Below are 14,760 nucleotides of genomic sequence, written 5' to 3' on the forward strand. Positions count from 1 at the left end.
CCCCCCTCCTATATTATTTGTACATGGATCTTACTGAAAGTGTCTTAACTTAACCTAACCCGTGGCCGCAGCGCTCGGCCCAGAAAGTGTCTTAACCTAACCTGACCCTAAATAAATACTAAAGGGGTCATGTACAAAATTGATAGGAGGGGGGGATAATTTGTTAAGTTGTTTGATACCAAAGATCAATAAAAATATTATATGGGAGTCATGCTATATTAAAATTGCTTTCAAAGTAAAAGATAATGAAATAAAGATTTGTTTAACTAAAAATAACGATTTATTAAATGTCGTTTTATATAAATATAAATATATACGTCACCAAGTCATGTATCTATGGCAATGGTTAAAATAAATGCAACGTTTACACACTTATTATAACTCAGGTAAATGATTAACATACTATAACCATATTCCCTGCTGGTGCCGGGGGGGGGGGACTTTCCCATTCCTTTCTCTGATATACATTGATACATGGTATAACAATACAGAGAGCTTCGTATTATAACTACCTGTGTTTAACTATTTAGTTGAACAATAGATTATTAGTTATATTGTCCTACAGGGCCGTCTTTAAATTAATGATATTATTTGATAAAAAAAATACGAATGAATACATATTGTGGCTGGAATGATTCCAGCTACAATTCCTGGAAATACTTAAACTAAGAGGTATATTATAGTCATTGAAATCTAATTTATTGTATGCAATATTAAAAGTTACTGTTTGAACCAAAACTTCGGAGCAATCAAAAGAATTGATGAAATGTCTCATGTTCAATGCGCTATTAAAAGTCATAACTTGAGTTTAAAAGTCGAGACTTGCTATTCCAGAGTTATCTGGTTATCACTGTATATGATTTTATGTTTATAAGTTCAATTAGAATATTATATAGAAAAAATACATCAAATCATTTTTTGTTAAAATTTTACACAGAGACTTGTTTTTTATGCAAAAGTATATTTATAAAATGATTATGATATAAATTAAGGTGTTTATTGTAACAATATGCAAGAAATACATATATTATTATTACAATTAGAATATGATATTTTAATACAAATAAGAAAATCCTTGTTTCCAATTTTTCAATCAAATTAAGTGATAAATATCAGAAATATTTATTAACACTGTAATCTTTTATACAAAGATTGTTTTTCTTTAAGCAAAAGTTTGTTTTTCACTTTATTATTTTTTTTATTTTACCTTTGTGGTATATTCACTAACCATTGCCCCATTTGTTTAGATAAGGTTAGAATAGAATGATTATGTATGAATGTGATAATAGAGTTCCTTAACAATTCAGGTTGACAAATGGAGGTATATAATTCAGGTTGACAAATGGAGGTATATAATTCAGGTTGACAAATGGAGGTATATAATTCAGGTTGACATGACAAATGGAGGTATATAATTCAGGTTGACAAATGGAGGTATATAATTCAGGTTGACAAATGGAGGTATATAATTCAGGTTGACAAATGGAGGTTTATAATTCCCACAATCGTGTAATCTATCTCTGTTTGTTTGTTTGCATGTCTGATCATAACTCTTTGACCGATTTGCCTCAAATTTTGATTGGGAACTCTGTAGAACCACGGGAATGTTCTTACATTGGTTTTAAAGTTTAAAGTTGAGTAAATCGACTTCTGTAAAAAAAGTCGTTTCCAGGCAAAGCTGGGTTCCTCTCTGTTTGTTTGTTTGAATGTACGCCCGATCATAACTCAGGAACCACTTGATGACTGATTTGCCTCAAATTTTGATTGGGGAACTTGGGAGAACCATGGTTTTGAGAATCTAAATTGAGTGGGTCTACTTTTAAAATCGTAATATATGACCAACCGTGGGAAAACGGCGGGGAACTTACTATGAGTGCCCTGGGCAACGATGGGTTCTCATTCTCAAGCTAGTAATTAATATAATGATAACAAAAAACATGTTGTTCTCTCTCAGGATCTAGATTTGCTACTTGATGAAGCAGAGCTCGTGGCAAACGGAAAAAATTCTGCCAAGTGCCGCCATCTTGAAATGAATGCCGCTGAAGTTTCCATAGAAAATTCTCAAGATAATGTCAGGAACATATAATTGAAACAACTTTTTAAATTTGTTGGTTCTTCTGAACTTTTCCCATGCAAAATGCAAATTGCATATAAATCATATTTTAAGAAAAAATGTGATTATTATTCAAAGAAAAATAAAATTATTATACAAAGAAAAATATGATTATTATTCAAAGAAATATATGATTATTATTCAAAGAAAAATAAGATTATTATTCAAAGAAAAGTATGATTATTATTCAAAGAAAAATATGATTATTATTCAAAGAAAAATAAGATTATTAGTCAAAGAAAAATATGATTATTATTTAAAGAAAAATATTTTTCTTACTTTCAGACTTATTAATTGAGGGAACACAATCTTTTCCATAAACATATAATTTAAGGACAAATTTATTTTTTGACAAATTTTGTTCTTAAAAGTTCTTCGCGATCATTTGTTTGATCCCAGCATGGTACACCGTGTACACCTTTGTCTATGCAAAAGTGATGAATTTATCAGTTTTTTTTCTGAAAATTTATGAAGAAAAAAAGGTGAAAGAAATTGATAGAATTTATATATTTTAAAGATACAATAACGATTACATCTTCCTCAATAATAAGCCGATCAATTTGGGTACCAATAACATGCGTAAATCGGGTCTGTTAGTCTGGTTTGAAAGCCCCTTAAATGTCGTTAAATTATGAATTTAAAATTGATTCAATGTATATTAAAGTCAAATGATTGAAGAAATTGATTCTGTCCTAGATGAACCCATTGAACCAGGTAACAAAATAATACAGTCAGACCCATAAAAATGTAGAATAGGAAGATGACTGTTAAAATAAATTTTTATTTCAAATAATGCAATGAATGTAAAGGCAAAATATTGCACAGTTGACATCAGTTTAAATTCCAGCGCTAGCGAAAGAAAAGACAATGCCATGAAATGAAAATAATACAATTTATGAACTGTATTCCTAAATCCCTCAAAATTATCTATCCACGGTTTTAACAGTTGATTTGTTTTGATAATATTTTTTATTAAAAACTCAACTCTCCGATTTAACTCCAAAGCCTCTTTTTCCCTTCCATAGATTAAACATTGTCTCTGTTTGTTTTGTTTTTTTACTCTTCAGATACTTTTGTACTTTTTGTCTGGGACTATGTTACAAAATTGTGGAAAACTTTTAATCTATAAAAGACAAAACAAAAAATTAAAACGATTTTGACGAATCATCCAGTGTCCGAATTTAATGAATTTGAGCCACGGCTTTAATCTGTCAACAACCGGTTTCAATTGAGAGCCGGCTTAAATCTTGAAAAATTTGATACATTTTTAGATGGAACCATCATATTTGAGCCGCGGTTTAAATTTAAGCCGCAGCTCAAATTCTTTAAATTCGGCCTCAGAGTTATTGGTTCGAAAGGATAAGTTCCTTTTTCCAGAGAAAATCTGTGCACAATGTCTGACCAAGTATGAAATAGATGGCCATTTGGCTACGCTCAATAATACAAACGGGATCGTCTTCCACCACAGCCATATGTTTATTATATTACAAACTGATTTTCAATATTGGTTTCGTTACAACAGGGAATTTAACATTTTGCTGTAGGAAACGATGAAGGAATTATCAAAAATAAAAAAAATTTGGAGATAAAAAAATTGAAAAACCACATCTTCCACTAAATTGATTATAGTAAGGTTTCTAAGGTACCGTGCCACTCTGTAAAACCAGTCACTTGAAAACAACAGTTTCTTTAAAAAGAAAATGACCTCCAGAGCCTCCTGTTACGCAGAATTATCTCCAAGCCCTGTCAAACTGTCTCTGTGCCTATTGCTGCTGCATTCTATCTTCTCTTGCTGTCTTTATTTTTTGTTAATCTTTTATTAAATCCAATGTTTAGTTAGACGAGGATCACGAAGTAGCACTAGCAGTAGTTTGAATACTACCTTTGTACTTCCCCCTGGAACAGCTTGGGCTTCAGTTACTGAAACACCCACACACGATAAAAAGACGGTTTCTCCTTGTAATAACAATCAAAAGAGGTAAGTTCAACGGCCAAACCAGGCAGGGTGTAGGGGGGGGGGGCGGCAAAGTCCCCCCCCCCTTTGACACTTTATATATAAATTTTCTGTCTCTAGAGCTTAGAATATGTATTAAGTGTTAACAAATGAATTCCCCCCCCCCTTAGAAAAATAAACTGTCAATGGCTCCTCTAAAGTTGAAGCAGAACGTTTACCTTTACACCTATACCTGAATATCTGGATATCTGATTATACCAATTATTTTTATTTACTTCACACATCAACAAATATTTTCTGGATATCTGATTATACCAATTTTTATTTACTTCACACAAATACAAATATTTTCTGGATATCTCACGTGGATTTAACGGTTCTGTCAATATTCTAGAAAGCTGTGACTTTCGATCACAATTTGACCCATTAAACATAATTTGTTATCCTTTTCTATTAAATACTTTTGTATTGGCATATACATTTTGAATAAAAATGTATAACATAAGCAAATTCTTAAATTATTAGATTATTGATTATTAGATTATTGAATTAAAGACCAAAACACGTTTGATTTCAAATAGAAGAAACCGAATGCTGCTTACTCTGGTTTATAGTCCGGTGTGATCTGAGCTGAAAACTTTAGAATGTGATATCCTTAATCCCGATCTGTTAATTAATCTGGAGATTAAGTTCATGAGGATTATAAGCAATATTTAATCTGGAGATTAAGAAAAAGAGTGGATTAAGCATTAATCCTGATATCCACCATTCTAAAGTTTTTATTTATTAGATATTTTATTATACCAATTTTTATTTACTTTACACCTAAACAAATATTTTCTGGATATCTGATTAACCCAATTTTTATTTACTTTACACCTATACAAATATTTTCTGGATATCTGATTATTCCAATTTTTATTTACTTTACACCTAAACAACTATTTTCTGGATTTCTGGACATCTGATTAAACCAATTTTTATTTACTTTACACCTATACAAATATTTTCTGGATATCTGATTATACCAACTTTTATTTACTTTACACCTAAACAAATATTTTCTGGATTTCTGGATATCTGATTATATCAATTTTTATTTACTTTACACCTAAACAACTATTTTCTGGATTTCTGGATATCTGATTAAACCAATTTTTATTTACTTTACACCTATACAAATATTTTCTGGACATCTGATTATACCAATTTTTGTTTACTTTACACCTATACAAATATTTTCTGGATTTCTGGACATCTGATTATACCAATTTTTGTTTACTTTACACCTATACAAATATTTTCTGGATATCTGATTATTCCAATTTTTATTTACTTTACACCTATACAAATATTTTCTGGATATCTGATTATTCCAATTTTTATTTACTTTACACCTAAACAAATATTTTCTGGATATCTGATAAACCCAATTTTTATTTACTTTACACCTATACAAATATTTTCTGGATATCTGATTATACCAATTTTTATTTACTTTACACCTATACAAATATTTTCTGAATATCTGATTATACCAATTTTTGTTTACTTTACACCTATACAAATATTTTCTGGATATCTGATTATTCCAATTTTTATTTACTTTACACCTATACAAATATTTTCTGGATTTCTGGATATCTGATTAAAGCATTTTTATTTACTTTACACCTATATAAATATTTTCTGGATTTCTAGATATCTGATTAAACCAATTTTTATTTACTTTACAAGCATTCTTAAAAGTTCTCAATACCACGTTAGAAACTAAAGTTATAAGTTTTTAAAAACATTTGAAAATTGTAGTGATCTATCTATTGCATGAAAAAACGAATTAATTTAATATTTTAAAAAAATTGTAGAAAGAAGTGTTCCCCTGTTTACTTAGCTGGAGCCATCTCGGGGACAGGGCATTCAACTCAAATAGCCAAAAGGTGATATTTATTATATATTATATATTATTATTTACAGAAATTTAACAATTTATTTTTGATGAAATTGTTTGTGCAGGGCATGCAGTAATCTGCTGTGTGTTAAGTGTGATCTAAAAGTCATCTATTTCGATAACATGTCTTGGACTGATTGTGCCCAATATCTCTTTCTGAGAACTAACTACCCTGACAGGTCTGATAAGAACGACTTTTTAAAAATCTTTTTAAAGGGAGTAACCGGCTATGTAAGGTAGTTGAACTGAGTATGCAGTGTTGTGGAAAGCTTCTTTTGAATTCATTTGAGATATATTAACCTTTTAAAAGATCTGTAAATCCTGAGTTTGAGCGCAAATTCGATGTTCAAAACTCCTACTTTGGATTAGTTTTTTTTTTAAATTATGTTGAGAAAATAAAAATTAATCTTATCATCGAAAATAAGTAATCTTGTTCAATTATTAGTTTCTATTATCTCATTATTTTGGTTTCTCATTATTCACAAAGATTTTTGCAGATTTTCTAGAATTATTATTGAAAAGACGACATTTGAAGAAATCTGCGAATAAATTCAGAGAAAATTAGAAATTCAATATAATAATTAAAACGAAATAATCGATTTTAGCATTGATTTATTTACAAATTTCTTTAGAGAAATATGTTCCTAACCATCCAATTAGATTACAGTATAATTTTTACTTTATTTTTCGTTGTCGTTATTTAATCTATATATAAATTTGGCTTGTCTGTCTGTCTGTTTGTTTGTTTGTAACGTCAAAACGGCTGAACCGATCGGGCCCAGATTTTGTGTGGGACATCACGTGACCACAGGGAAGGTTTATGAATGATAAAAAAATTTTAAAAAATGTGTTTGAAAGGTTATTAATTTTGTAGAAAAATTAAAATTCTTGAAAATCCGCGAATTTTTTTTTTAAAATCAGCAAATTTTTTTTCTTCTTTGTTTTAAAATGTAAACAAAAAGAACATGTTCACAATTTAAATAGAAGATGGGCGCGAAGCACCCTAAAAGCCTAGTAATCTAAAAAAAACTAATTCTGAAAACGTATCCACCCCCAAAGTAGGAGTTTTGAACGTCGAATAAGCGCTCAAACTGAGGATTTATAGAGCTTTAAAAAGTTTAATATGTCTCAAATTAATCCGAAAGAAGTTTTCCACAACACTGCATACTCAGTTTAATTATCTTACATAGCCGGTCACTCCCTTTAATGCTTTTAATTTTTTTTTTGCTTATAATAATTTTAAATAGTTGTTGACATAAAATATGATAAATTATGTAAACTAAGGCTTATTTTATTAAAGAGACTGTACGCGGGATTTTCAGTGACCCTCTTTGAAAAAAGGGCAAGCCCTAATTGATCAATAATGTGAAAGATATTTTAGTTTTCCTAAGCTTAAAAATGTTTCATTCTAATAATTTCTATATATGTGTCACTAAATATTGCGCTTCCCGTCTAGCTTAAAAAATCAACTAAAAAAATGTTTACAGGAGAAAGCTTTCTGTAGAGTTGCAGCATGACCCTGGACCAAGGAAAGTTGAAGAAAATTCCAAATATTTATTTGTAAATTTTTTCTTACAATTAGACGAATTTTTGGTTTTGGGCAATTCGATTTGGAACTTTTACAAGCTAATGATTGCAATAATATAATTAATTTTTTTGTAAGAACTTATGAGTCTTATTTATTTAATTTAATTTTTATTTCATAAGATTAGTGGATAAATGAAAGCAATAAATGTTGATTTATTTTATTTTATTACACAAATTAAATCTTGAGATCTGAAAAATGGAATTTATTTAAAACTTCGAGTAGAGCCTATTGTTGCCAGTGCAGTGCTGTTACAATTCAGAGTTACAGTCCAGTTGAAACAGCAGCATCTTCGTGGATCTGTGCTAAACATTAACCAACATCCTTGTGGATTTTTGCTAAACATTTATTTCCGCATCTTTGTGGATATGCGCTGAACATTAGCTTTGACATCCTTGTGGATATCCACTAAACATTAACTTCAGCATCCTAGTGGATATCCACTAAACATTAACTTCGGCATCCTTGTGGATATCCACTAAACATTAACTTCGGCAACCTTGTGGATATGGGCTTTAAATTAACTTCAGCATCCTTGTGGATATGGGCTTAACATTAACTTCAGCATCCTTGTGGATATCCACTAAACATTAACTTCGGCATCTTAGTGGATATGCGCTAAACATTAACTTCGGCATCTTTGTGTTTATGCGCTAAAAATTAACTTCGGCATCTTTGTGGATATGCGCTAAAAATTAACTTCGGCATCTTTGTGGATATGCGCTAAAAATTAACAGCATCTTTGTGGAATGTGGATATCCACTAAACATTAACTTCGGCAACCTTGTGGATATGGGCTTTAAATTAACTTCAGCATCCTTGTGGATATGGGCTTAACATTAACTTCAGCATCCTTGTGGATATCCACTAAACATTAACTTCGGCATCTTAGTGGATATGCGCTAAAAATTTACTTCAGCATCCTTGAGAATATGTGTTGAAAATTAACTTTGGCAACCTTGTGGTTATGCACTGCCACTAAACATTGACCACAGCATCCTTGTGGATATGCACTAAACATTGACCACAGCATCCTTGTGGATATGCACTAAACATTGACCACAGCATCCTTGTGGATATGCACTAAACATTAACTTCGGCAACCTTGTGGATATGCATTAAACATTAACTTCAGCATCCTTGTGGATATGCACTAAACATTAACTTTGACATCCTTTTCAAATCAAATCAAATCATTTATTAGGCCACAAGTTAACAATATTCATATTAATAAAAATGACTATACAATTACATATATATATTTTGTCGCCGGGGAGCTACAAGATAGCTCATGCTGTTTTCACACGAGCTCCCCTGGTTCAGAAAAATTGATATTTTGATTCGTGAAAATATAATTTTATTAATACCTACCAGCCACAAACACAATGAGAGATCCCTCTCACAACCCTCAAACTGTATCTTATACTTTCCAAAAAATAAACGAATATATATAACCCTGTACTGCCAGATATGACGTTTGTACCACTATCACCCAACCTCTCCCATGTACCACATGTACTCCTTGCACCGTGTATTGATGTCCCTGCGAACCATGCTGGTCGCTATGGAGGAGATAGGGGAGGAAAGGTGGGAAATAAAAGTTTGTGGCTGGTAGGTATTAATAAAATTATATTTTCACGAATCAAAATATCAATTTTATAGCATACCTACCAGCCACAAACACAATGAGACTGTAGAGCGACCAAATGGTTAAAATACTAATTATGGTCTCAAACAAACGTTTATTAAATAACATAAAAATTCATTCATATATATATTTGTATATTAGGAGTTTAGAACAATATCAGAGAGAGTAGACTCATTACATGGTTTAAAATAAAATCTCTGAAACGTAGAAGCTCTGGACCAATTACCAGCTTCCAATACAGCATCTAAAGACATTCCTTTCAAGAAGGCGGCTGAAGATGAGGTAGATCTAGTCGAACCACCAGAACCAGCCTGACCACTCAGCCTGATAACTGAGCTTATCCATCTAGATATAGTAACTGTAGCTACTTTGTCATGAGGAGAGGTGAGTTTGACAAATAGAGAGTTGGATTGTCTGATAGACTGAGTACGGCGAACATAACTCTGTATAGTTTTAACTGGATCAAGGAGCAAGTTCTCTGTAAAAGAATGAATAATGACAGGTTTCTGTGAATAACCAGGTCTTGTATGTTTTTCCAAGCCCACTGGGACTAATCTTAAGAAATCATCATTGCATTGAAATGCGGCAGGATCAACAGAGAATAGAGAGATCGAACTAGGACGCTTCGCGCAGCATAAAGCCAGTAGAAATACAGTCTTGTATGACAAAAGTTTCAGGTCTAGCGAATGGTTAGGACCCCAGGACTTGATGGTTTCCAATACTATACCAATTGACCAATCAGGGAACAGGGCCACAATCTTAGGTTTTTTAACAAAAATCCCCCTCATAAGTCTACAAACTAAATAATGTTGTCCAACCGGTAAACCGCCAACAGGAGGCAAGGTACTAGATAAAGCGGATCTTGCAGTATTAATAGTACTATATTGTAAACCTTGTTTAAAAAGAAATGTTAAAAAATTAACCACATCTTCTATAGCAGGGGTAAGAGGTCGTATGGCGTGATTTCTACAGTAGCTGTGCCATTTCCTCCACTGATAGACGTACTCTCTCTCCGTTCCTGGCCTCCAGGAGGACTCCACAATAGCCCGTGCTTCAGGGTTGATGTTAGAGCTCCCCCCCCCGGACTTGTCATAGGACTTCCAGAAATGAGAGACACGACTAGTCTCATTTTCTTTAGGTTTGGAGGAGGTAGGCCCGTTTGTAGGTCTGTCACCAAAGAATTCCGGAAGGGAAGACGATACATAACTATAGCAAGATTGTTCAAAGTTGTGAAAAAGGTTTTTGATGGCCAAAACGGACATATCAGAATCAACCGAGGAACTTTCTGTTCGCTTACTTTCTGAAGAACCAAAGAAATCAGACTGAATGGAGGGAACGCATATGGAAGGCTGTACTGACTCCAGTTTAAATCCGGAGCTAGGGCATCCACTCCACGTGCATACTGGTCCCCTAGGTTCCAGGTGTAGTATGCTGGAACTTGAGCTGAGTTGCATGTTGCAAATAGGTCTATATCTGGAGTACCCAGACGCTGGAACACTTTCCTGATTATGGCTGGGTGGAGTTTCCAGTCTGAAGCTCCAAGCTTTCTAAATTCTGCTGCAACAAATCTTGTCACGCGAGTAAAGATACGAGGCGAGCATGTAAGTCCAAAAGGTAGAACAATGAACTTGTAAATTACTCCCCTACAAAGAAAACAATCTAAACTTATGCAATTTATCAATTTAAATAATCATCCAAATTGTTAAGAACTTACTCAAAAATAAATCGAAGATATTTTCGACTTTTCTTGTGAATTTTAACATGAAAATAAGCGTCTGTCAAATCTACAGTGGCTCCAAAATCTCCGGGTTTTAAAGTGGCTCTAACATCTTTCAGGGTTTCCATCTTAAAGTTCTCTTTCTTGATAAATTTGTTCAAAGGTTTCAAATTAATCACTGGACGCCAATTGTTAACTCCAGGTTTAGGGACACAAAAAAGTTTACTATAAACCCCTAACTTCTTATTAGCAATATGCTCAGGGACTATCTTGATTGCATTCTTAGAAAGAAGACTAGAAATTTCATTGCGAACTACATCCATCTTGTCAGGAGACAATATTGTAGCATATTCAAACTTAGGTCGAGTTAAACAAGGTTTGATGTCAAACTTAATTTCATGTCCGTATTTAACAAGTTTAATTATCTCTGGACTAGCTCTAAGCTGCTCCCAGGAAGCAGCAAAACTACTCAGACAAGGAGGCATATCTAAAAAAAAGAAAAACGCATTTATTGAACAAGTTTTATATATATATACATTCAATAATAACAAAGGTCTAGTTCTTTGAAAGAAAATTCCTTTGAAACTTGGAGTTTGGGTTCTTGCTCCGGAATCTATCTACTCTTCCTCCTTTGGTTCCCTTAAAATCCTTCTTTGGTCCCTTGAATCCAAAACTAGGCTTCCTTTGAAGAACAGTGGACAACTGGTTTCCGTCTTTCAAAGACTTACAAACCTTCTGAATATCCCCACCAAACAAGAATTGCTTGGATGGTTGCAGCCGTCGAACCATGTTCCGGGCTTCAGAACCAGAGGTCACATTATCCACATATTGAGATCTACGTAGACTTGTAACCTTATTGTGACCATCAGCCAACAATCTTAAAGCATTAATTGCTTTCTTAACATATGTATCTTTGAACTCTGCAGCAAGAGTGGAAAATATTTCCGCAGCTTCTTCCCTTGGATCTGCAACCTGAACCTCTGGATTACTGTAGTCTGCAGCAGTTTTCTGCAGATTTTCTATAACTAGCTCAGTAGAGGACAGCAAATCTGTCAGAGCAGCTGCTCCAGCTCCAATGGATGAGTGGAGAGTTGATAGTTGCTTCTCCAGGAGCTTCTTATTGTTGTATCTAAGATCTGGAACATCATCATCAGGGGATGGACCCAGAAATGGTTTAGCTGAAGGATGCGAAGTTAAAAACTTTCTAACCTTGACAGCTATAGGTTTCGACCAATCCTCTTTATGGTTGTTGGTTGGATCCATGTTCCTTGCAGAGTTCCATAAATCTACAGGGTGTCCCACATCATATTAGACCGAGAACGGGTCTAAATTACGATTTTCGGGACTAATCAGAAAATTTAATTAGAATTTATCATTTTGAAAAATAATATAAGGCTTATATAAGAATTTTCTTGCGGAAAATGATAAGTTTTTCGAGTATTAAAGATTTATTTTGTCGTTAAAGATTGAAGATAATCTAATATGATATGGGACGCTCTGTATATGCTTCTGCTCTGGAACCCAAAATTGACGAGAATTACTCTCAAAGATCTGATCTAAGGGAGAATTATCTTGATACGGATTGATATCCTCAATCTTCTCATCCTCGTCATCTTGTTCTACAAATTCAGAGTCATTATCAGACCCAACCTCATTAGAAACAGATATACAAGATAGAGGAGTAGGATCAGAGGATTTAACAGGAGAGGTCTGTTGTCTCTGAGCTAGGAATTGAGCTTGCAAATCATTTTGAGCAGCTTCAAGACCAGAAACTTTCTGCGTCAATCCTTGTAAGTTGTCACTTAAAGGTTTCAAGTTAGACTGCAGTAAGGTAGAGAACTGAAGAAAAAAGTTCTGCCCCTGCTCAGGAGGTTTAGCCAGACCTGAACCACTCGGGATGGGTTCTGCTGAAAAAACATTTAATTATCAATTATAAATATCATTGGAAACATTCTTTAAAAAACATTTCATTTTGTTTATAAAGAAAAACACCAAACCTGGGGAAACTTTCTCAGTTCTAGGAATGGATTTGTCAGACTTCTCCGTATGCTTCGGAGTAATCTTAGAGCCCTTGTCTCCACGCTCTGGCGCCATGCTGAATAAGAAATTCAGTTATAGGCATAGAACACTTTAATAAGGGAGAATTTGACTCTAGCATTAAGCTCAAAGAATCAATTCTTGACCGGCAATAATAAATTATACAAAATCATAGCATCACGCTCTAGAAAACCGGCAGAGTAACTGAAGTTATACTCTTAATTCTTAGTTGACCCTTGTTAAGAAACATAGTCGACAAATATCTTAGTAACTAGCATCCCGCTCCTGTTACCGAAACAATTATAACGTAATAGCATCTTGTACTATTAGTATAAAATAAAAACTCAGTAAATTAGCATCTCGCTCTTTTTACTGTTAAATATAAGAAAAAACAGTATTTAGCATCTCGCTCCTAATACTGAAAGGAAAGCAAAAAAAAAAAAAAAATAATTAATCACCTGAAGATAACAGAATGAGGGTGGAGAATTGACGCCTGCTTATAGAAAGGTCCTATCGCGGGGACGTCAAAAAGAGAAATGCAGGGAGTACATGTGGTACATGGGAGAGGTTGGGTGATAGTGGTACATACGTCATATCCGGCAGTACAGGGTTATATATATTCGTTTATTTTTTGGAAAGTATAAGATACAGTTTGAGGGTTGTGAGAGGGATCTCTCATTGTGTTTGTGGCTGGTAGGTATGCTATAAAATAATGATTGGATACCCACTAAACATTAACTTCAGCATCCTTGTGGATATGCACTAAACATTAACTTCGGCAACCTTGTGGATATGGCTAAACATTAACTTCAGCATCCTTGTGGATATGCGCTTAACGTTTACTTCGACATCCTTGTGGATATACGCTAAACACTGACCACAGCATTCTCGTGGAACTGCGCTGAACATAATCCGCAGCATCCTCGTGGAACTGCGCTGAACATAATCCGCAGCATCCTCGTGGAACTGCGCTGAACATAAACCGCAGCATCCTCGTGGAACTGCACTAAACATTGACCGCGGCATCCCTGTTGTTCTAGGCCAAATTTAAACTGCGACATTCTTGAACTTTTCACCAAGTCCTTGAACTTTTCGCAAAGCAGTATTGCGGCAAAACATTGTTTAATAGATTGGGAAAATAAAAATAAATAAATTTTTGAACATCGCCCATTGATTTATATAGATCTTAACGAGTGTTTTTAAGATTCATTAATTGTTCAGAGATGAAACATTTTATTCACTTCATTTTCATTGTCAATTGTTAATCGTTATGACTTATGGATTGTTTTAATTTTTTAAAAGAATATTTTAATATTTAAAAACTGTATTATATTACATTTGCTTTTATTAAACGTTGCAAAATCTTTTGCCAAAAAATGTAAAAACGATCCAACACACTTTTTTTGCATCATTTTAGCGTCACTTTTCTTTGCATAATCTACCGTCAGTTTAAAAACTTGAAACAGTGTAAAAAAAAGTAAAGGATAAGCAATAAAAATTATAAATTTTAACCCCTGTAAGAAATTGTAAGCAAAAAGATCTAAAAACGAATCAACTGAAGGTATATCCCTACTCACAGAGTCACAACTCAAAAGGGTGACAAGTTTTAAATAAATTGAATGCATTTACCCTGTAAAAACTTTTGAATTAACCTTACAGAATGAGGCTGACATCTAATGGAAACAAATGGCGGTACCTGATAACCTTTTAAATGAATTGACGCGTACAACTGGAAATTTTAAATAAACAAACGGAGTT

General features: G+C 33.3%; 3 protein-coding genes across 5 annotated transcripts; 1 reads left to right on the plus strand and 2 right to left on the minus strand.

The window, feature by feature from the left end:
* The first annotated feature begins 1,234 nt into the window (after window positions 1-1,234).
* Window positions 1,235-8,777, plus strand: LOC111702253 (protein C8orf37 homolog). 3 transcript variants are annotated; one of them, XM_023473883.1, is made up of 8 exons: window positions 1,235-1,321; window positions 1,955-2,076; window positions 2,778-2,827; window positions 3,950-4,091; window positions 5,933-6,004; window positions 6,081-6,194; window positions 7,503-7,544; window positions 7,826-8,777. In XM_023473883.1, exons 1-8 carry the CDS (start codon window positions 1,316-1,318, stop codon window positions 7,914-7,916), a joined length of 639 nt encoding a protein of 212 aa, XP_023329651.1. In that variant the 5' UTR covers window positions 1,235-1,315; the 3' UTR covers window positions 7,917-8,777. The 3 variants fall into 3 exon arrangements, with proteins under 3 accessions (XP_023329651.1, XP_023329653.1, XP_023329652.1); XM_023473885.1 differs by having other exon boundaries at window positions 1,246-1,307; XM_023473884.1 differs by lacking the exon at window positions 1,235-1,321 and adding an exon at window positions 1,468-1,488.
* A 10-nt stretch (window positions 8,778-8,787) lies between these two features.
* On the minus strand, window positions 8,788-11,450 carry LOC111702257 (uncharacterized). The gene is made up of 2 exons (XM_023473888.1): window positions 11,206-11,450; window positions 8,788-10,778 (listed from the first exon to the last, which is right to left on the minus strand). The coding sequence occupies exons 1-2, from the start codon at window positions 11,448-11,450 to the stop codon at window positions 9,386-9,388; spliced, it is 1,638 nt and encodes a 545-aa protein (XP_023329656.1). The 3' UTR covers window positions 8,788-9,385.
* A 70-nt stretch (window positions 11,451-11,520) lies between these two features.
* Window positions 11,521-14,742, minus strand: LOC111702258 (uncharacterized). Its single transcript, XM_023473890.1, has 3 exons — window positions 12,963-14,742; window positions 12,468-12,872; window positions 11,521-12,254 (listed from the first exon to the last, which is right to left on the minus strand). The coding sequence occupies exons 1-3, from the start codon at window positions 13,057-13,059 to the stop codon at window positions 11,521-11,523; spliced, it is 1,236 nt and encodes a 411-aa protein (XP_023329658.1). The 5' UTR covers window positions 13,060-14,742.
* Between the last annotated feature and the right edge of the window lie 18 nt (window positions 14,743-14,760).

Source organism: Eurytemora carolleeae, unplaced genomic scaffold (genome assembly GCF_000591075.1).
Source record: "Eurytemora carolleeae unplaced genomic scaffold, Eaff_2.0 scaffold466, whole genome shotgun sequence".
Classification (NCBI taxonomy): Eukaryota; Metazoa; Arthropoda; class Copepoda; order Calanoida; family Temoridae; genus Eurytemora; species Eurytemora carolleeae.